Source organism: Hippoglossus stenolepis, chromosome 18 (genome assembly GCF_022539355.2).
Source record: "Hippoglossus stenolepis isolate QCI-W04-F060 chromosome 18, HSTE1.2, whole genome shotgun sequence".
NCBI classification, from domain to species: Eukaryota; Metazoa; Chordata; class Actinopteri; order Pleuronectiformes; family Pleuronectidae; genus Hippoglossus; species Hippoglossus stenolepis.
In genome coordinates, this window is record NC_061500.1 from 13,284,476 (window position 1) to 13,307,777 (window position 23,302).

At 40.8% G+C, this 23,302-nt stretch overlaps 1 protein-coding gene across 1 annotated transcript; it reads right to left on the reverse strand.

The window, feature by feature from the left end:
* Window positions 1-2,303: 2,303 nt before the first annotated feature.
* On the reverse strand, window positions 2,304-20,371 carry ntrk2b (neurotrophic tyrosine kinase, receptor, type 2b). The gene is made up of 18 exons (XM_035184181.2): window positions 20,101-20,371; window positions 18,423-18,497; window positions 18,261-18,332; window positions 18,102-18,170; window positions 17,861-18,012; window positions 17,537-17,673; window positions 14,391-14,523; window positions 13,584-13,883; window positions 13,445-13,465; window positions 13,303-13,311; window positions 13,128-13,162; window positions 11,935-12,034; window positions 10,541-10,729; window positions 9,697-9,827; window positions 9,389-9,561; window positions 8,065-8,305; window positions 6,547-6,705; window positions 2,304-5,842 (listed from the first exon to the last, which is right to left on the reverse strand). Exons 1-18 carry the CDS (start codon window positions 20,301-20,303, stop codon window positions 5,657-5,659), a joined length of 2,385 nt encoding a protein of 794 aa, XP_035040072.1. The 5' UTR covers window positions 20,304-20,371; the 3' UTR covers window positions 2,304-5,656.
* Between the last annotated feature and the right edge of the window lie 2,931 nt (window positions 20,372-23,302).

The window sequence follows — 23,302 nt, forward strand, 5'->3', positions numbered from 1 at the left end:
TGCTGATGTATCTTATCTCAATACATAAATAATAATACAACTATTTCTACAGCACGTATCAAGGTAACAAAGTGCTGTACAAAATACATGGACATAGAAGAAAAACCAGACAAAACAAAAATATGAAACATGACTAATATCTGCATATGAAATCTGTAAACTATTATTCAATGTTTATATAAGGCTTATTTCTGAATAAATATAAATAGGGAGATAAAGTGAATTCTGTGGAAAAACATGGTGTTTAATAAGCAATGGTGGAGGAAGTACTCAGAGGTTGTATTAAGTAAAAGTACATATAAATGGACAAAAAAATACTCAAGTAAAAGTAAAACTACCACATTAACTTTGAGTAAAGGTAACTGCTTTTAAACATACTTAAAGTATTAACGTTAATAATGGTACCTGCCCGCTCTGATTGGATGAATGGACGCAGATATATGCTGATTAATGTGTTGGAGTAATATTGAAAAGTACCTGAAAATAAATCGACTTAAGAAAAATACAAATACATGAAAAATATACCTAATGGAATAAATGTACTTTGTTAAATCCCACCACTGATAGCAACACACAACGTGTAAATATAATGTGAACACACACACACTGTTGTACACATTGCACAATTGGCATCATCATAGCCAGATAAGAAAAAACAATATGTATCAGTTATTAGTTACTACATTAGTAAGTTAACACTGTACTGAAACAAAAAGGGGGTGTTCTTATAAAACTGTGTATATGTTTATATAATCTATATAATCCGTCCTGCAGCAGACGCACTGCTTGTTAGACACGTGATGGATCAACCCTGCTACTCTCCTGCCAGTCTGTAACAATGCAATACACCAAGGTAGGTTGTACAGTATAACAAATATATATGTGTATGTACAACTTGGCACAATACAGGCCTCCTGTCTGAAGAGTAGTTAGCTGTTGCCACTGGCTTGTCCTTGTGTGTGTGTGTGTGTGTGTAGTTACAGCTGTCCTTGTCACTCGTCTGTAGTTATTGTTAGAAACAAATGGGGCCCATGGGAAGGCTTCACGACCTGTGTCAGGCTGTTGGTTGTTTTTAAAGAATCCACCGACCAAATGCAACCGTGTCACGCAGATTAAATATCAATCCCACTTTATAGGAGACAATCTGTTGGTGCGTCAGCGACGAGCTACGTCAGAATTAGGTCAAAAAAATACACAAAAATCTATATCTGGGATTTGGTTTGATGAGTTGGCCCAATTCAGATGTCACGTGATAAATCTGAGGGTTGATAGAAAGAAGAAAAACCAAATATATCTACATCATTCTCCTCTAAACGTTTAGATCTGTTTGACCTTTTGGGCCTGAAACAGTTGAAAAATAAAACAGCATTGCGACATTTTTACAAGACGTGTTTCTTAAAACCTTTAAAAACGTGAGACAAATCAAAACTTTTCCAATTGAAGTTCATTCACAAAAAGGTGGAGAATCTGTGTATTTTATGTATAGTAACAGATACTAATACTGACGCCAATACTCCTAATTAATGAAAGTCATTTGTATTGGTAGGGTAAAACCATGGAGTCATGATTAATAGGATTTAGGAAAGCTGTTTCTGAACACATTTTCATTTGCCACCATTTCACTGCTCCTGTTAATTTCTTCAGAATGTCAACACATAGAACAGTGTTTATGGTAAATATAAGGGAGCTAGGTACTGGGGGCATTTCGCTCCTCCTGTTCATCCCTCTTTTATTTTTTATTTTTCTGTCGCCTCTCAGCAACTAGGTTGCAGGTTCGACTCCCAGCTTGGTCAGGATCTTTCGATGGTGACCTGTCCAGGCTTCACCCAGCTGGGATTAGCTCCAGCAACCCTCAAAGGACCTGCAGTATAGATAATGGATGGATTGTTCCAATGTCAAGGCTTTAATTAATCCAAACAAGACATTGTGGCCAATTTGTTATAATTCAGTAATCACCAACTAAAGCTGTTAATATAGTAGACTAGAAAGTACAATATTTCACCTTACAATATGAAATGTAGTCCAGTAGAAATATGTGTGAAGGTTCTCAGTCATGCAGGTCAAAGGAAACACAAGCAAGTGCAGTTTCCTGTGTACATAGAAGTAAAAAGTAGGATAAAAGTACAAGTATCTAAATCTGTGTTGCTGTCGTATTTAACATCAGCGTGGTATTGATGTAACTCTCAGAGTGTTGAGAGGCGACCAGGCGTATATATTTACCAAACATGTCCAGCCACAGTCGCTCCACACTGTGCACGTAAACTCTATGAGGGAGACATGAAGAGTCCTGAGGGAGCACGGTGTATTGTAAGACATACCACCTTTATTAAATGCACAGTATCACAAGGAACATTTCCATTAATTGTGGATAAGCTACTCACATGATGCACAAAGCATTGAATTGATTGATAGAACTGGCTGATTAAAGCAGGATTAAATCTGCCAGAGGAGCACGCACACACACACACACACGCACACACACGCACACACACACACACTCTTGCATACAGATGCATGTGCAAACGTGCACATGCACCACCTCAGAGACATTGCTCACACACGCTCACTCTCTCTCTCTTTGTATTCACACTGTAAGTAAAATTTGTCGTTATCTGCACAGGAATGAAAACTGTCGTCTTTTTTTCTTTACCATGTATTTACAAAAAAATCATGAGTCCTTCTCCGCCCCTCCCCCGATAACCCCCGCAAAGATAGATTACATTCAAAAAAGGTCCCGACCCCTCTTCTAGATTACATTCAAAATAATATACTATTCATGATGCAAAGTCACAGTTATTCATCTGAAAGAGGATCAAGATAGGCTACAGTTCAAATCAGAGGTCGAGCGGCGGGGTCGGGCTGGGAGGCGACCTTTGACCTCCGTGCCAGCGGGCCGCACGTCTGCTTGGACGCCTGTCGGCCAGGAGGGGTCCTGATGTCGAATCAGATCCAGAGTCTATGGTCCCCCCTTTTCATACAGGCAGCATCTCAAACAGCCTCTGTGTGAGCTCCCCATCACAGTGGAGAGGAAAGAGGAGATCATTTTTCTTTTTTTTTTCTTTTCTTCTTCTTCTTCTTCTTCTTCTTCTTCTTCTTCTTCTTCTTCTTCTTCTTCTTCAGAGAAAAACACATTGTTCAAAGAAAGTCCTCCGCAGATCAAAAGTTGCCAAAAAAAGGATTGTATTCTCACCGGTATTATGAACGAGCACAAAGAAATTATACAATGTAGCACAAATAAAATCCTATTTACATATAGTTTGTATTGCCAGTGGCCCATAACACATTGTCTTCAATAGATGTCACACGGTTTTGACATGATACCTGCTTAGAACAGATTATACTATTAAACATATCCTACTATTCATATAGACAAATATCAGAACTGTACAGAATGGACAGCAGGTTATGTACAGCGGACACGTGGTTATTATACAGAGCGGACAGACGTGGGATAAAGAAACCATCATGGAGGACAAGATGTTCGGACATAGCCGGCGTAGCGGGGGTGACTTTTTTTTTCCATATCTAAGTGCAACTAAGGTTGTGCATTTGTCAAGTAACGCTACAAAGTGCACTTAACATAACATAGAGCCTTAATGCTTAATGTCTCCTTATGGAAATGCAGGGTGGTTGTTATGAGGGCGTGACTGCTGCTGTTTTTGCAAAGTTTAATTCAGGACTTTTTTTTTTTGACATCTCAGGAAAACCACTTAATTTAGAAAGCAATAACAGCAAAGCATTTTAAAACTAGTTTCCGTTTGTTAAGGTCTTCCCCCCCCAAAAAAAATGCCTAGAAATGTGCTTCAGCGCTGCCCAGAGCGAGGAGCAGCATCAGCTCCAGCCCGGCTGACTGGGACCGCTCAGAGAGAGGAAAACACCCCAGGGACACTTTAAGGGCAATCAGCCTCTTAATGAATCCTTTTACTGCACTCTCTTAGCCCACTAAAGATGAGATCTGCTCTTGTAATGGAAATAAATGACACATAAACAGGCTGGGACTTCAATACACACACGATGCTGCAAACAAAAAAGAAATCCTCCATACATGTAACCTGCATCAGACAGAAGCTGAGGAGGAGGCTCCAGAGGTTAATCTTCTCTCGTCAAACACCGAAAACATCAGCATCACACACAGCGTTTGAGAACCTGCGTCGGGAGATGCACACACGACCACGTCACTCACAGACACCCAACAGCAGGGATTTGCTAAATGGCATCGCTACTGAATGAAAAGTAAAAAAAACGACCTGCGCTCGTCTGTTTTCCGGATCAGACCCGGCTCCACACGGCCGAGTCCTCATTCTTTGTGCTTCATGTGCGTCAAATGAACAACATTTAAAACACCACTCTGTAAATACTGATGAGCTGGTGTTCTTAGTGTCAAATATGAATAGGATATTTACAGAAAATAGGACTTATGATATCAGCATTGTAAGATAAAATAAAAAAAACTGTGTTGTTTTCCCTCGTGTCTCACAACAATAGCATTGGTTTTACATTTGGAAATCCTTCAGTGGACTTGAGCAGGTTATTACAGCGGAGTATAAGGGTCATGTTTTTAAAAAAAAAGCTTTTAAGATTAAAGTTAAAATATTACAGGAACAAAATTGGAATATTATGAGAATTAAGTCATAATATTACAGGAATAAAGTTGAAATATTACAATAATAAATTCATAATATTATAACTTTATTACCAAAGTAAAGTTGTAATGAATAAACTCGTGATTCTCCTTGCACCTTATTTGCTACTTTTGTAAATATTTTTTCGAATTGAATTACAACTTTAATCTTGTAATATTATGACTTAATTTTCAAAATCTCCAATTTGTTTTTCTTCAAAATGGCCCTCATGCTCTGTCGTACGTTATGTATAATAACTATCTATGATAATCTATATGGGTTTTTAAACACGTGTATAATCATAAATATGTTTAAAATTCAAACAAGCATCTGTGGACGGCTCAAACACCTCAGATTAAATCAACAGCTCCATGTGAGAACGGACTTTATGAATTCTACAAATATTTAAAAGAGTGTGGGATATATAAAGGAAAAAGCTTTGGCTGTAAGTTCATGAATATTTTTATCTTTTGGCAGACACTGCTGAATGAGAGGAGAAAGCTCTGTCCACAGCAAAGTACTAATTCTGTCCATGATGGAGAGACACACTGTGAAGCCCAGTAATTAGTTTCATTTAGCTTTTATGCCTTTCACAGGTATGTATGTATGTATGTATGTATGTATGTATGTATGTATGTATGTATGTATGTATGTATGTATGTATGTATGTATGTATGTATGTATGTATGTATGTATGTATGTATGTATGTAGTGTTGATGATATTGATCCTGTATACATTTTGGTTTCCGTTTGTGAAACATGCTTCGGTAACATCTGCAGATGGACGAGTCCAGAAAAAGCAAAAATAAAATCACTTGAGATTTAAGGCTTTTCTTCATGTGATGAGGACGAGAGCATTTACAGTTACATTTACAGCCAGGTGATGAACACAGACACAACCTCACACACGCACTTCTCTCCCTCCTCTCCTCTCCTCTCCTCTCCTGTCGCTTCATGTCAAACACACCGACACGCGGAAAAACACTCACGAAGCCCACATGCACGCGGAGAACACACACGACACGCTGGCGCATCAGCCCAGTATGTCCAGGTAGACGGGCGAGGCCTTGGCGAGGCTCTGGAGCATGCTGTGGATCTCCTTGATGTTCAGCCTCATGTAGGGCTCCCTCTGCCAGCAGCCCAGCATCAGGTCGTACACCTCTTTAGGGCAGGTGCGGGGCCGCTGCAGCACGCGGCCCTGGGTGATGCACTCGATCACCTGCAGGACACAGGGGGACAATAACTGTCTGCTGCTTGTCTGTGACGTCTAGATGAGAGCGATGCAATAGATATGACCGATGTTGAGATGAAATGTGACATCAGAGTAGGGAAGGGATATCAACCAAAAACTAAGACAACAATTACAATTAAAATCACGACATCAGAAGTTAGTGCAGCTCCGACTGTGGATTTTGTTAGTAGGCCAAATCAGCAGGACAAACAACATACCAATATTAAGTTTTCGTCTTTTTTTGCCTGCTCGACTTTAGGTCTGTCATTAGGGCGTTTTTCAAAATTCTGGTTGATCTCTTAAAGAATAATTCATGAATCTTTATGGAAAAAAGAGGGAGGCACCCCTGTTGTGGTGCACTGTCGCCTCACAGCAAGAAGGTTCATGGTTCGTATCCCACTTCTTCTGGGGTCTTTGCATGTTTTCCTCATGTGGGGTTCGGTTAAGTGGAGATTCATTGGAATTTGGAGATTGGATTAGTCAGAGTGTTGGACTTCATCTGTCCACTCTCCCTCATCATATGTGTCTGTGTTTTTTCCTCTGTCATGTACTCCAGCTTCAAACCTTTGCTATAGCGAGACCATCAGGAGCAACGTCTCAGTGTGTTAGTGTCGGACATGAACCTGACGTAAATACATGTAATCTGACTGAGCTGTGTGCTCACTGCGAGCCGGAGAAAGACAGAGACTGACCTCATTGTTGGAGAGCTGGTACCAGGGCTGTTTGCCGTAGGTGAAGATCTCCCACAGCACCACCCCGAGGCTCCACACGTCGCTCTCCGTGGTGAACCGCCGGTACATGATGCTCTCCGGGGGCATCCAGCGGATCGGCAGCATCGTGTGTCCGCCCACCTGCAGAGAGAGAGAGAGAGAGAGAGAGAGAGAGACGTCCTTTTTAGAAACCATCACCACAAGACCCCAAGAGTATGATGTTCCAAATGTGTTTATTGGGATATTTTTAGGTATCACTAGATATAATTGGGATTATAACTCATGAAGGTCGGATCTATTGCATCTTTTCATTACTTCACCTTCACAAACTTATATTCACCATCACCAAACTATCAAATGTGCAATATTTAAGCCAGTATCAGGGTTTTGGCCAAATATAGAGTCATGATAAAAATGATTTGAGCATGAAAATGATCAGTAATGTTTCCTCTATAACTTTTTCTTGAAGAAATATTAAACTGCGAAAGTGAAAAGCCTCCTCGCAGCATAATTAATTCTAAGATAATCTCTAATTGTTGCGCTTCCAAAACAACAATTAAGAATCTGCTTTTGTGAATGAAAAATAACCAATTTCAAATGAATATTAAAAACTCTCTTCACCAGTGTTTAAATTGCGTCTTCATCTTATAAAATACATATTAACATTAGTAGGCCTAATGTATTTCTATGTAATCCTGGATTTACTCACTGCAAATGTTGCTGTGGCATCTATATTGGTTTTCCCGACTAATCTAATTCATTATGTGATTTGCACAATAGAAGCAGCGATAAAGCGAAACAAGACAGTGTTTATGCTGTGAGCTGCGTTCATGCTTTTGCTTTGTTTCTGATCAAAACATTTGATATGAGGAGCTGGTGACAGGGCCTCTTTATGTTGATCGTATCTGATGCAGGCACATGCATCTGCAAGTTGTTTTTTTATATTATATATTTCTGATTCCAGTTTGGCCAGGAGAGGGCACTGTGGGATTCAAACTGGGATCTGAGACAGAGAAGGAGGAGATGAAACGCATCCATCTGTTCCTCAACATGACACATTTTACATTTTTTTCAAGTCATTATAAAAAAGTGTAATCTCCTCACAAGCATCAGCCGACCATAGCATACATCATAACCCCTCAGAGCTTTAATATGAAGCTGCTCAGGAAGTGTAGAGAGGCATTAACTTCATGCCCAGGGAGAAAAAAAAAGAAACTGCCCATGCCTTTTTGCACTGTTGCCCCTATTACCATGGAAACAGTAATTTTATGCAAATTATAGTATTTGCATTTAAATGGTATTAAAAAGATAAAATACCTCTGGTTAAATTGTCATTTTTGCTGCTACAGTTATTTCAGAATAGAACTGGAAAAAAAAATTCTAATTACATATTTGAGACTGTGGTATGTGGGTACATTTCCATATTTCTGTGCATATATATGAATGTCTATGAGTGTGTGACTGCGAGAGTGAGAGACCGAGATGACGAGAAACACTCACTCTGTAATAGTCTGTGCTGTAAACGTCTCTGGACATGCCAAAGTCCCCTATCTTGACCAGCAGGTTCTCTCCGACCAGGCAGTTCCTGGTTGCCAAGTCTCTGTGGACAAAGTGCTGAGAGGCCAGGTAGACCATGCCAGCCGCAATCTGTTGGGCAATGTGCAGCATCTGGGACTGGGTGAGCTCCACCAGGATATTGTGTTGACCGTCTGCCATCAGCACTGCATCAGGACCATGAGACCTGCAACCCCAAAAAACTCTCAGTAGCTCGTCTGTCGTAGTATTTCATTTGAATAAAGCAGAACTGAAAAGTACCACAAATACACTCCAATGATTAATGATAAAGAAATGAATAAGAAATCTTGTGATAGTTAGGTCCAGAGAGGAGGTTATGTTTTCGTCCGTTACACTGTGTTGGTTGGTTGGTTGGTTTGTATTTGTGGGCAGGATTACACAAAAACTACTGGACAAATAACCTCCAAACTTGGTAGAAGGATGTGGCATGGGTCTTGAACATTGTGAGATATTCAATATTTTCATTGATTTCTTAGAGAATAATTTATGGATCTTGATGAAAGAGGAGGTATGCTCGTATATCTGTGAGTGTGTGTAATTTTGGTGCAGATCCAAATAAAAATCTGGATCTAGTGAATTCAAATGTGGTTTCATGAGGGGAATGTTGGGCCTTAGCGGACGAATGGGTTCTGCTGAGGGCCCTTATAGGGAAAGCACAATTTCAATCTACTAAAATTACCCTTCCACAATTGACCAAAAAATGCTATAATGATAATAATACCTGCAAAAAGGACGTTGTCAACCATTGTTGGTTTGTAAGCAATATTACGCAAGAACTACTTGACGGACTACAAGGAAACTTGTTGGAAGGATGCAATATGAGTCAGGGAAGAATCCATTTAATTTTGATGTGGATTTGAATCAGAAGGCGGATACAGGAATTTCTTTCTCACTTTCTTTAACATAATCGTTTTTTTTAACATTTTCTCTGTTTTCCCAGAGAATAATTAATGGATCTTGATGATTACTAAGGGGACTGATATCGATGAGTGTGTGAAACTGTGCGATTTCAGGGGACTGTTCGGCATTGGCGGTGGTCTGCGCTCTTTAGATATTTTTGAAACAAATTTAAATTAAAGTATTGATAAGTGATCTTTAGAGGTGACGTCCTGGCTGTGTCCTCTGTTTCCAGAAACAAGCTAATATTGCTGATTGTAGCTTCATATTGAACATACAGATATGAAGTAGGTGTCGATCTTCTTCAACTATTCCTTTAAAAGACAGGCCAGTATCTGCAGAAGTCTCCTACCTGAGAAACTTGTTGAGGTCACCATGTTTCATATATTCAAACACCATGATGAGGGGGTCGCTCTCGACACACACGCCGTAGAAGGTGACGATGTGCTCGTGCTGCAGGTTGGTGAGCAGCTCGGCCTCTCTGTAGAAGTCTGCCCGGCCGCTCTCGCTGGCCTCTTTCAGGGTCTGGACGAAAAAGGCAGAGACACAAAGAGACGACAGGACACGCGGTGAGAAGCGCTATCTACAGCGACACACTTGTAGCCAGAAGAACTCACTGACTGAACTGACAAGTGCATTGATTATTTTCCGGATGTGTACCTTCACTGCCACGTGGAGCTTCTCCTGGTCTGGTGTCAGGTTGTAGCACTCGGCGAGGAAGACCTTCCCGAAGGCTCCCTCTCCCAGCTCCCGCTTCAGGACGATGTTGTGTCTCTTGATGTGCTGGACAACTTTAATGCACAAGATGACAAATCACACTCAAGGTCACATGTGCATTTTGATTAAAGTGGCGACTTTGGTTTATGTAAAATGGAAAAAATACTATCTTAAGTGCCTGTATTCAGCATTTACTGTATAAGCAGCACACTGTTGAGTGAAGGCTGGATTATATGGTTAAACACACACTCTTCAAATGTTGTACTAAAAAGCCCTTAAAGCTGATAATGACAACATTATAGTATTTATAAAATATTTGCCAACTGCTTATAAATGCAAAAGATTGAGAGTTCTACCATAAAATGTTTTTTGACTTGAGATTATGATTATTGTCAACAATATAGTTATAGTCAAACTAGATTTTATTAATTGATTTCTTTGATTAATCACTCTCTCGTTTAGTCTAAAAAATATATTTGACGACAAAAGCAAGAACCAGCAGATCTTCAAAAATGGATCGGATGTATCGGTTAATTATTTTTCAATTGATGAAAGAAAACAACAAGAACAAACCACTCAGGTTCAGTCTGCTGCATTGAGCCTTTTGTTAACAAGCTTGTGTTTCCGAACATTATCCGTATGTCCTGCTGCCCCCGTAGAGCTGGAGTCTCTATCACGATGCAGCAGGACGCTGACAATAGATCTGGGGTCCAGCAGTGATCCCTGCATGGATTTATCAGAAAAGGTCCGGGTTACCAGGCATTGGTCGAGCGAGGCGGTAACTCACACGTGTCAGATTTCAGCATGCTGCCGGAGTTGCGGAAGTACTGTGGGTTCTCAATGACAGGAATCTTTGTCATCCCGATGATCACTGCGTCTGGACCCATCTCCGAGGACGACGGGGTGTTGTTGCCATTGGAGACGTGATGAAGAGGGCTGGCGGAGTCATCGTCATTACTGATGACTGAGGAGGAGCCTAGGGAGGAGAGGGAAGAGAGGGAGAGAGGAAAGAGGAGGACGAGAGGGAAGAGAGGGAGAGAGGATAGAGAAGGAGGAGAGGGAAAAGAGGTTGGAGAGGAAAGAGAAGGAGGAGAGGGAAGACGAGAAGGGTGGTGGTCATAGATAAAGAGGAGGTGGAGCAAGGTTGGAGAAATGTAATCAAGGAGAACATATCAGATGATTATAGACAGAAGTCTTCCTGAATCAATATGAGAACATGAGCTCAGCACAAAGTAGGACTCCTAGTAAATTCCTACAGTCACTCTTACACTGACACAGTGGAACTTGCAATGAGCTTTAAGTCAACACTAAGTTTAACACTTTAAATAGTATGATACCGATTCAGTAAATCTTTATTAATATATAATTGTAACTGGTGTATAAACAGTTTAATAACTGTAAATTTAAGTTTCACAAAATATGCTTATGCTTTCTCTGGTGGAGAAACTACACGAGATTAGAAGACTGATTAGAAGACTCTCACATCTGTCCCATTACATCTTAGGCTATTATCAGACGTTTGTTGGCTTAGCTTAGCATGAATAGTATAATATTTTTTCTAGCAGGTTTGGTTGTAATTTGTTCTTTAATACTATGAAAATACAGTAAAACGTCAGGATTGACAGCTGAGACTGACTCCTGATTGGTCGAGCACGTGTATCGACTGATAGCTACTGGCTCCAACAGACCAAGATGGCAGCATTTGTATCCGGAATATTTGAGCTTCATCTCTGGATAGTGGGAGTTAGTGGAGATCTGACGTCCATCTTTAGCAAATAACGTCATATTATATTATTCACATGTTTTTTTTTGTCTATCTCAGTATCCCCTTGTGCTATCATCCTGTACCACTGCACTTTACTGAAATATTGTATCGTGAAATGTGTATATTATGTACATATTCAGTATATTTGTTATTTATTCATACTGTTTACTTCTTTTATATTTGTATTCTGGTGTAACAAGGGAATTTCCCCAGTGTGGGATCAATAATGTTATCTTATCTTATTTTATCTTATCTTATCTTATCTATATATATATAGTCTATGGTGAAAACTGTAGTAAACAGCTAGCCTGGCTCTGTAGGCTAAGCTAGCTGGTTGATGGCTTTATCCATATTCAATGGATGGGCACAAAGATTGTGTCAACTCTAACTCTGGGCATAAATAAAAAATATTTCACCTTTAATACCAAACTTGGAGTTTCTTCCACATTTCAGAATTATCACCATCAGGACACAGCCGGTCAATGCAACTCCTGCGATTCCAACAACTACATACACCTGGGAAGAAAGTAAAACAACAAGAGTGTTTGAAACAGCTTTAAAAGACATCTCACATCTTTTAGATCAGTCGCTACCAACCAGCGACCAGGATCCACCATAAGGCCCATGATAGGAAAAGCATACATTCACACAGCACTTTATTAGGGACACCCTGTACACTTGGTTGTGAGTGCAATAATTCAATCAGCAAATCTTCGGTCAGCCGAAATGTACAAAATCCTGCAGATATAGATGAGAAGCTTTAGCTACTGTTCACACCGAATATCAAAAAAATGTGATCTTATTATCTGTGACCATGGTGCCAGACACGCTGCTTTAAGCATTTATGAAACTGTTGATCTCCTGGGATCGTCAGAACAACCGTCTCTGAAGTTCACGCAGAACAGTGCGAAAAAACAAAAAACGTGGACTGTGGACAGAAATGATTTGTTGACGACAGAAATCTGAGGCTGCAGTGGACACCAAAGACTAGAGTTGAAGATTGGCTTGCTTTTGGCCCTTTGATACCAGTCAATCATGTCTCAGCGTGTCGGAGTATTGCTGCTGACCCTTTATGGACACAGTTTACGATCTTCTAATGGTTTCTCCAACATCATAATGCATGTTGTAAAGCAAAGGTCGCCTCAAACCAGTTTCATGAACATAACAAGTCGTTAAGTGTTCTTCCTCCCCAGTCACACGATCTGAATCCAAAGGAGGTTTACGACGAATGAATGTGCAGCTGACAAATTTGCTGATTTTCTTGATTCAGTTGTGTCACCATGTAACAGAATCTCAGAGGAATATTTCCAAAATCTTGAAGAACCGAAGGACAATAAAACTGCTAAGTATGGTGTAACTAGTAAAGAGCTCTGTGATGCCTGCTACACAAAACCGATATTTTTTTTACATTCCTCTAATCGTTGCTCTTCTCTATTTATAAAATAATAATTTATAATAATACATTTTTTGCCCTTTCAGACCTTGTAAAAATAATAAGAAAGATATCTTTGATTGAACAGCTCACAGCTGACACATTCATTTTAAGGGGCCACACACCAAAAGGTTAGAAACCACTGCTTTAGATGGTAAAGGGGTGCTGATCACTTACAGCAACACTGTCGTCCAACGGGGGGAGCGGGGAATCTGCAAAAATAGCAATAAAAAACAATCAAATAATCAAAATTCTTGTCTAAACATTTGAAAATGAAAACTATTTAACCCAAACATGTTTTATAAAGCTGACTATGAGTAGACATGAGCTTTTTAAAAGTCCATAAACTTACCCGTGGTATCTGGTCAGAAGAAAAGATGCAGGCACAGGCCACAGGAGGAGGAAAAGATACACAGCATGGTAGAGTTAATTTTAACTTCATATATATTTATTCTTAATCTATTAAGGCTTTATAAAGCTAAATCATTACTTACAGTAGTAGTCGGACTCTTCCGCTAAAAATGGGAAAAAAATCTCTATTACTCAACTTCAAAGACACAAACGATTCTTGTTCAATAATAATAATATAACTTCTTACTAAATTAATCCATATAAAACACAGACTAGTCATACGTGGCTCAGGTGGGACGATGAAGTGTGCAGAGACCTTCTTCTCGTCCCGGCCGTACTTGTTCTTTGCCACCAGCCTGTACACGCCATTGTGAATGTGCGTGGGGTTGACCAGCTGCAGGCAGCCGTGGTCCTCGGTGTCGGTGGACAGGTGGATCTGCGTGTGGATGTAGTCCTGCTCCTGGAGGGGCACGTTCTCGTGGTACCACTGAAGCTCGGGCTTGGGGTTCCCCGTCACGCTGAAGGGGATGCACCAGTGGTGGTTCTGCTCCGGCCCCAGCAGCTGCTGGATGGTGGGGGCAACTGACACGGAGGCAACAGTAGAGGAAGAGTAATCACGGGATGACAGGACATAAACACCAGGATGAAACACCAGTGAGGAAAGGCAACATTCATGGGATTAGAGAAGAGATGCAACTGGGGATGGAAGGTTTGGTCGACAGCGGAGGGACTGATCGCACAACGTTTGAACTGTGACACCGGGAAAACATGGAAAGAGGGGAATGAGGAGAAATGTTGCACTAAACAGGCAGAGGAGCACGGCGAGGCACGAGGAGCTTCACAGGAGGAAGAGTTATGAACAGGAAACATTGAGAGTCAATAAGATTTGCAGAGAGACAGAAATTAGAACAAACTGAGGAGCCTTGTGCTTCCACTGGAAAAACTGTCTAGAAGGCAGCATTTAAAAGATCATCTGAGAGGAAATTAGACAAACTCACACAGTAAATGTAATTCTTAAAGATGCATGCTGTAATGCTATTATTGCTTAACATTCACAGTTAATGATGACAGAGAAGCAAGAAGCCTTACAGAGAATATTAAGCTGCAGGGTGGCCTCCGTCTGACCGACCATGTTCTCAGCGCTGCATATGATCACCCTGCCATTATCGTCAGGAGACAGGCCTGACAAGGTGAGGGTGCTCTTTGTTTCCAGTGCTTCGATCTGCAGACACACCAATACCGTGTACATTATGCAGTGTGTCCTGTTTATAAGGATCTGGTGTGATCTTTAGTACAGGGACAAATATCAGACAATAACAAACAGACACGACGGAACAGTACACATCTCCCACCAACCCCAGTCAAGTGTAACACATAGCATAAATTATGTTGGTCACTTTATGAAGAATACTTAATAATAAATGCTTTAAATTGTTTATTAACAGTACTTAATTACTGGATTACTGGATCAATGGATAATTGGATGTATAGATGGATGGAGTTGAAATAGTTGCAGGAAAATTGTGAATAAACAGTCAAAATAATTAGTATTGGAACTATGTTGTCAAAAAGTAGAAACGTATGTTAATCAGTAAACTGATAAAAAGTCAGCTAAAAGTAATACATAAACAATGAAAATAATCATAATACTGGATATACAGGTAAAAAAGTAGCAGTAAAATATTTAGTTTTACAAAAATGGAACAGTCCAAATAAGCTAAAAGTACATAAATAGATCAACTTTTCATACATGAGCTAAATGTGATGGATAAAGAAAGAAAATAATTAGCTAAAACAGTTGAAATAGTTAAGATTACTAGTTAAAAGGTTTTAGTGTTAACTAAAAGTACTGGATATACAGTTGAAATAGTAGTCAAATAGTGAAAATAATTGGCCTATAGCTAAAAGTAATGGGAAAGTCCACAGAGCTAGAAGTATATCAATAGATTAATTTAAAACAAAAGCTAAATGTGATGAATAAACAGTGAAAAAGGAAATAGGTCAACACAGATGTTACTAATTATCAGTATTTATCATTTAAAAAAATATTAGCTTTTGCTAAACATATTGATATGTGATAACTGACACTCGTCCAATCAGCTCTCCAGTCAAGTATCAGGTCTTGACCAACCAAGTTTCATAAATTAAGCCACAAGCCTGAAAATTATAAGCGAGTTTTTGAGGTGTCATAATATTTGTTCATCATTTTAACAATAATGTGTTCATAGTTTTTTTACACAGAAGTCATAACGATTCTGCTTGGATCCAAATTTGATGCCTTTGAGTCTAAAGTCAAGTCTCATCTTTCAGGAACCTCAGGTCTACATAGTCCCAACAGTCCCACTCAACTGAAATCTTCCTATTTGTGACTTAAAGGACAAAGCTTGTCATTATTATCAACAGACGCCATGAAAAGACCATGACCAACATTGTTATAGTGTTAGTTGTTGCCTGTGTGTGTGTCCAGGTTGTGTGATCACTTTAGGGTGTGAATGTAGTACTTTTAGCTTACATCTGTGGTACTAATTGCATTAATGATCAGGCACTAATTAGGAGGAAGTTTGGCTATCAGGTGTTAAAACACTACAGTGGTTTTGCAGCGAAGGGTCCTCAGTTGGACAAATGCCAAGGAATTCCAGACACAGACAATTGTTCCTGGTCTGAGGCATAAAGGGATTTACCTTTGGAGTTACCTTTCCTGGTAGGAATAAGCAACAGTATCTCTCTCGGGGGGGGGGGCTGTTGGTTTGTTATTTTTGTTTGTTATTTTTGTGCATAAACTTGATTTGACTTTGTGTCTTGGGTACATGTCCATGTCCGTCTGGTGAGGAACAGCATAGCTGGGGCTTTATCTGGTCATTGGTCTTGTGTTTAAAACACCTGTCATGAAATGCATGAAGACTAGGGTCTAGAGAAGGTAGTTAGCATTGGTTGGGCAGATAGTCAGGGGAGAGGTATTCCAAAGGTGAATTAAAATTAAATTAAATTGTAATAAATAAAGTTACACCAGGTTTTTCCAGTGGTCAGATCGGTGTCAGAAAGCCTTTAATGATGCGAAAGCTTTGCTAACTTGTGCTCCTGTGCTTGCAGCTCCACAGTTGGAGAAGCCGGTCCAGCTGAAGGTGGATGCCAGCAATTTGGGTGCTGGTGCTGTGTTGTTGCAGCAAGATGCAACAGGGATTGAGAGGCCGGTCAGCTTTTTTTCTCGCCAAGTTTAACTCTTACCAGTTGAATTACTCCATTGTAGAGAAAGAAGCACTGGCATTAATTTGGGCGTTGCAGCACTTCGAGGTGTACGTCGGTCAGGGATGTAGGCCTTTAGTTGTTTACACTGACCACAATCCTTTAACTTCTCTGCATTCGCTACAGAACCCAAACCAACGCTTAATGAGATGGTGTTTGTTTTTTACAACCATACCATCTGGAGACTCATCATATTAAGGGTTCTGAAAATGTGATGGCTGATGCCTTGTCAAGAGCATTACCTTAAAGACATGAGTTGCTTATCCCATCCTTGTTTCCTTCTCCCAAATCGTTAAAAATTGCTTCCTAGGTACCAAGTTGCTGATTGGGAGTCGGTGAACGGTGGATTAGGTATCGGTACTTTAACATCCCGGTAAGCAATTTAAATTTATTGCGTAGTTGTTTAAATGTAGTGTAAAATTGTTGCATTTGATTTAAACATACTTATAGTAGATACTTCACCAGAGGGATGGTCCTTTGCACTCCACCTATAGGACCCTGTTCCTATGGGGGCGGGGGATGTGACAACCCTGGAGTTGTCCTGCTGTGGTGTTGTGCTTGTGTCTGTGTTTCAGACTCTTATTTCTATACGCACACCCACACATTACAGACATCACTGACAGAACTGATTACCATGTTTACTTTAAGTTCGTTTTCTTTGTAAAAAAACTGCTGAAATTTGTGACCTTCCTCCTTTCTTGTTACACAACACGGGCAATGTGTAACAGTACCAACAGAGCTCTACAAGTCATATCATGGTTTGGATAAACAGACTTGCTAGTAAGTTCAATTAGGATTTGGTCTTTTCATAGGATTTATTGACAATGATTCAATTTATCCCCTTGTAGTTCACAAAGTTGCTTTGAAACTTAAGTAGAACTCATTACCAAGGTATGACAGTATATTTTCTGCATTACTCACAAAGCAAAACCTTAACAAATCAGGTGCTCAAAGTGGTGAACCCTTGTGAAAGTGTTCCCACACACACTCACCTCGTGTTGGGTGGAGAGCAGGTCCAGGTTCCACAGGAGCTCAGGGAGAGGGGAACCTGTGGTGGTGCACACAGCTTCCACGTTACTCCCCTGCATCTCGGTCACAGATTTTGGGGTGAGCTCCACTTTGGGAACCACTGCAAGACACAGACAGAAAGACAGCAAAAATTAAACATCTGTTGCAGATATAAAACCTTCCACAGCTTGATCTGTTTCCAGGTTTCTCTCCGTCTTTGTTTTATGTCTCCATGAGGTGATCACCTCTCTGTAAACATTCAATATCAGATACGTAACGTTGCTAATTATAACTTGGTTTCACATTACCACAGTCCGGTGGAGTGAGTCTGGCGAAGGCCGTCGTCTCTCCTCTATCGTCCATGCATTTCAGATCCTGGCCGTCTATGTCTTCTTGGAGCCTCAGTTTGATCCACAAGTTCTCACAAACACAATCCAGAGGGTTTCCATACAGGAAGAGCCTGGCAAATGAAAACGCAGCACGTGAGAAACTCATGCTCTCGCAGAGGAACAGAGTGATGTGCAGACGATGAGTGCACGGGATACTTACGGTAATGTTATGTTAAAGTTCTGAAATATTCTCCATGAGAGCGTCGACAGATTATTGTCTCTGAGATTTCTAAAAGCAAAGAAAACGAGATATTAAAAATCCAAACATGGCAACTCCAGTGTACATCAGTGAAAATGACTTTGAAAAAATGATTCTTACACATATTGAAGTCTTGTATTGTTGAAAAATGCATCTGATGATATCGATGTCAGTCTGGTGTTTATCACTGTTCTGTTGGAAGTGAAAAAAGTAGAGTTATCACATCATCTACGGTTTTCATCTGTTGGCGTTTCCATGAAAAACAAACGGTGTGATACTTACAGGTTTCTGAGGTTTATGTAGTGTCTCAAACTGTTGTCATTCATGTCAAACAGTCTGTTTTGATTTGCAATGTATCTGTGGGAAAATGTCAAAGAAAGATATGTTAGATGCAGTAATGATGAGCTCAACAACTCGATCTGAATCTATACTACATCTTTATGCACTATAAATTGCATTAACATTTACAGTCACAGTCACAGTAACAGTGTAAAACAAACAAGTAAATTGTGTTTGATTGAAACTTGAAACCAAAAAACATGATATTTGTTTATTTTGTAGGCATATCTCATTTTATATGTACGTTATTGTCTCATATTGCTTCACTGTGGGAATTAAGTTTGCAGCACATTTGATTTTCAATATAATGTGAATCATTACAACAGTATGTGTTTACACAGTCAGACATATAAAGATAGTTTCACAGATTTAATGTATTTCCCAGCAGTGCTGCGGTGCTCTCAACCCTCTTTGAGAAAGTTGGTTGTTCCTTAAGTTTAGCTAAAAAAAATAAATACAATAACAAGAGAATAATAGTACAGCGTTGTGTACTTTTGGCATGTGTGCCCATGGTGTCCTTACCATTTGGCTATCATTGTACCATAAACAAAACAATGTATTGTCTTATAATATATAAGTTAAAGTATCTTAAGGGCTCTAAAGATCCAGTGCAGCTTCAGGAGTTGACCTTATTCCCTAAAGTATTACAAATCTGGCCCAATGGAGTTAACTGCTGGATTTAAAAGTCAAAATCTTCACTGATCTCACAAAAAATAGGTAAAATGAGTGGGAAAATATCAGATGTTTGGCTGCTATAAGACTTTTTTGTTTGCAAAATGCAGAATAATCATGTTCTGGTCCAGCTACTGTAAAGTCATGACAGTCTGATGTGACACCTCTATCGCGAGGGGTGTCTGCCTCAGAGAGCTCACCCATGTCTCCCCTCCATCATCTCCAGTGGGTGCCATGCAGCTGTGTGCCTGTGCACGGGTGTACCAGGTGCACAGGCCTGCACACTGACGCAGATAAGGCCAGGCTACATGACTGTGGTGGGAATACATAGCCTGTATCTCCGGTTGTGTACAACCGCTGTGCTCTCGTGTGTAATCTGGCCACAATGTGGATCTTTTTTTTTTTTTTTTTTTCACATTGAGGCCATATTTCACAAAGACCGAGAATTATCACCTTCCATAGGCTGCGAACGGGCCCGGAACATTTACTCCATCACTACCTCTGGAGCTATTTTGTAAAGGAAACACCGACTAATCCAAATAAGCCTGACGCACACTCTCACCACCATTACGCACACACACACCGACGTCGGTAGTGGCACGCGCAACCCCCATGCACTCACACGCGCACGTTGGCTACATGATCCGACAAACCCAGTGGTTACGCGAATAAAAAATCACAAATGTTCGTTGTTTGACATTACGCGCAGAACATAGATATCTATTGATCTTTAATCTCTAATGGTGAAATAACACCCGAGCGCTGCTGATGTTATCATTACCATCATTACCTTGATTAGTAGTATAATAATCCCAGCCCTTAGGTATTATTGCGACCTACGATCGAAGGTGGTTCTTTACGCATTGCATCCTAATAAGTTCACGAGCTGTCTGTCTGTCTGTCTGTCTGTGTGTGTCTGCGCGACCATTTTTCATACATGCACACTTACATCTCGGTGATGTTTTCCATGTCATCCAACGTGAGCACGGGGAAATCCTCGATCCCCGGCACGGAATCAATACAAACAATCCTTGAGATGCTGCAAGTGCAGGATGCGGGGCAGGCATCGCAAAATCTCCACATCAGCCCCAGCATCAAAACCAAAAACAATCCAAGTCGAGCCATGCCATGTTCCCCCGCGCTGGAGTCCATCGCAGGTCCAATAATGATCTCTCCCCCAACACACACACACACACACACACACACACACACACACAACACAGCACGCACACACACGAACCACCCCACCCCCCCAAAAAAACAGAATCTGGTCAGACTGAATTATTGGGTAAGATTTTCCTCCCTCGCCTCCGTTATGTGGCCAAGTTAATCCTTTCCACTCCGCAGGAAGGGGAAAAAGACGGTCGGTGAGGAATGCGCAGCAGAGCCCACGGTTTTTAATATCAAGATGCCATGGACCGGCCTTCCCGTCTCCGCAGAGCTGCTATCACACTACTGCATATCGATGCCGTGAAGCAAGGTGTCAAGTGGTCCGTCCTGGTGCTGCTGCTGCCGCTGCCGCCGCCGCTGCTGCCGTCTCACTCCTCTATGTCTCGGGCACGGGCTGCTCGCCTCTACCTTGTAAAACAAATATGAGGTGTTCCAGATGTGTATAGATCAATAGGCGAGGCCCCCCCCCGACGAGCGTCCTCTCATATGTGCGGTGATGGAGAGGGGAAAATAAGAGAGGCTGCACAGTGGAGTAAGGATGCGTGGTGATGCTGCGTGTGTGTGTGTGTACGGAGGAAGCCTATACCTGCATCCGTCTATCGATTATCGACGAGGACGCGAGCGCATCTCAGTCCCCGAGCCATCATCACTGGGACTGGTTTTAATGGGGTGGCGATGATGGTGCCCTGGAGGTGCATTTATGACATGTTGTATTTATGGGAATTTGTTTTTGGGATTTTCCTTTATAATATATTGGTCGTGCAACAAAACCCCAAACACCAGCAGCCTGCATGCATGCGCCTTCATGTTAGGCTGCACATGTGGCTAGCTGAAATCAAAGTCAACATCAAAGTCAAATGCCCTGCGTGCGGCGGGCACGACAACAACATGGATGTAAACTCTGGTGATGTTGTAGTTGCCCTGAAGCCATGTATTGGATGAAAGCAGCGCTTTTCCCCCTCCCTCTCCTCCTCACCAACACTGTTGTACGGTTGGCCATTAGGCCTATAGTGTGACGTACGGTTGACGCACAAGACGGGTGCATCTATGAAAAATAATTACCTATACTATATCTGCAAGCTTCAAATGGTTCTCACTCCCAATCACTGATCAGTGCACGATAGCCTGGAGGAGCATGGATTTGGGGGGGGGGGCTGGCAGCTGTAGGTCTATAGATTTTTTTTAATTCCTCCTGACATGGAACATTTTGACAGAAATATTAATTTTGACACACATCACAACCCACCGTCTTCCTGTGATCATGTGTAAACATGTGTTTTTTGGACTGGGGGGGGGGGTGGGGGGTGCAGAGAGACACACCATAGTCAGGTTTGAGAAATACTGACCTATACATTTTAATATTAAAGGGCTGACCCCCGTCTGGTTGGTGCACATTCATTTCTTCATGATTGAAGCATGTATTTTCCATTATTTTATTTTTAATGTCCCAAATGAAATGTCATATAAGCCCTCAGTCCCCCCCCCAGTTCTAAGAATCAGCCTAATAATATGTTTCAAAATAATGAAAATATATTTTGTTTACCGGTGGATTCCTAAAAATCACCCATAATGAGGAGGCACACTCAGCGAGGACACATGATCTATGACACAGCCCATGGTTAGTGTCGCTATGGTGACTTGCTTTTTACAAATAGCACGGACAATGTCAAGTGTCGCTATGGTTGCAGATGAAAATATGTACGCAGGCTTTTTTTTTTGTATGAGAAACATCAAGAACTGAATTATATCTGTCTCCATGGTAACATCAGAGCAGAGGAGAGGAAAGAGAGCTCTTTATTTTGCAATAGATCCTTGCCTATATCTGAAGGAGCATGACAACACTACGGGGGAGAGGGATGTTTAAAATAGATCAAGTGTGGACATAATTCAGGCTCCTTATTTACAAAAAAAAAAAAGAAATGTCAGTGAGGTGGTGGCTCAGTCTGATCTCAAGACTTTATCATTTCAAAGCTCATTTCATTGAGTATTTTTAAATGTTACTTTTTAAATGTCCTGTTTGGAGCCTACATGATGTTTTAGCTTTAAAAATCCAAACTTTGAGGTGCAGTAAAAGGGGAGAAGGTCAATCCTGAGACTTTTCTTCACGCCACATCAAGAGATCTTCCTCCTCTCCAACATTTCGTTTCTTCTGCATCATCCAACTCTGCAACTCCTCCATCTCTGCTCCCATACACCTCCTCCTGAACCAGCTGGTGGCAGACTTGTCTTGAACCTTGCGTGGAGTGATGCAGCTGTGACTCAGCCAACTGATCTACATCCTGTACCATCCACTGCCTCTCCGTCAGCGGATCACACTGTAACAGTTGTTCTGTTGCAGCCACAACTGGTTTCATAAACTTCAGAGCAAACACTTAAATCAGTCGAGTGACATCAGAAAACAATCCCTCTTGTTCAACATTATCTAATGTACATGTAAATAAAAAAAATAGGCAAATTCTTGTATATGTGCTCGTACTTGACCAGTTTCTGTAAACTGCTGCAGGCAGGGTTTATAAAACTGTCGTCATCACACTTCACACAGGATTCAGTCGCAGTTCCATTTGGTTGTGAAATCCACATATGCAGCATTTTTGATCCATCTCAGAACAAGACTGAACTTGGCACAAATATCAAAAGAGGAAATGAGCCTGGAGGTAGAACAGGTTGAACTTAGAGTCGGTGCAGGTGGTTGGGATTAAGGATTTCCATGTAGTTTTGATCTTTTGCTGCTTTTTTTTTTTCTGTCACTGCCCCAGTCCTCAACCTCTCATGTAACTTTTAAAAGACTTCCAACAAGATTTTCTTGACCTGACATTAAGACGATAGGAAAAGGGCTACCAAAAAAACACAGAGATATATTGTGTGTCCCCATTCAGCCAAGAAATACCTAAATATATATACAATTTCTGGATATATTTTGTAGGTGGAATACATTTCGTAGGTGGAATATTGTGTATCCCCATTCAGCCAAAAAGAATACA

Bases quoted from the DNA above. Each gene is read 5' to 3' on its own strand.
- ntrk2b (XM_035184181.2), bottom strand. From the start codon at position 20,303: ATGGACTCCAGCGCGGGGGAACATGGCATGGCTCGACTTGGATTGTTT. The intron at 14,524-17,536 runs GTGAGTGTGTGT...GTGTGTCTGCAG, and splicing joins TGCTCTCCACCCAACACGAG to ATCGAAGCACTGGAAACAAA. The intron at 8,306-9,388 runs GTAGGAGACTTC...TTGGGGTTGCAG, and splicing joins GACCTCAACAAGTTTCTCAG to GTCTCATGGTCCTGATGCAG.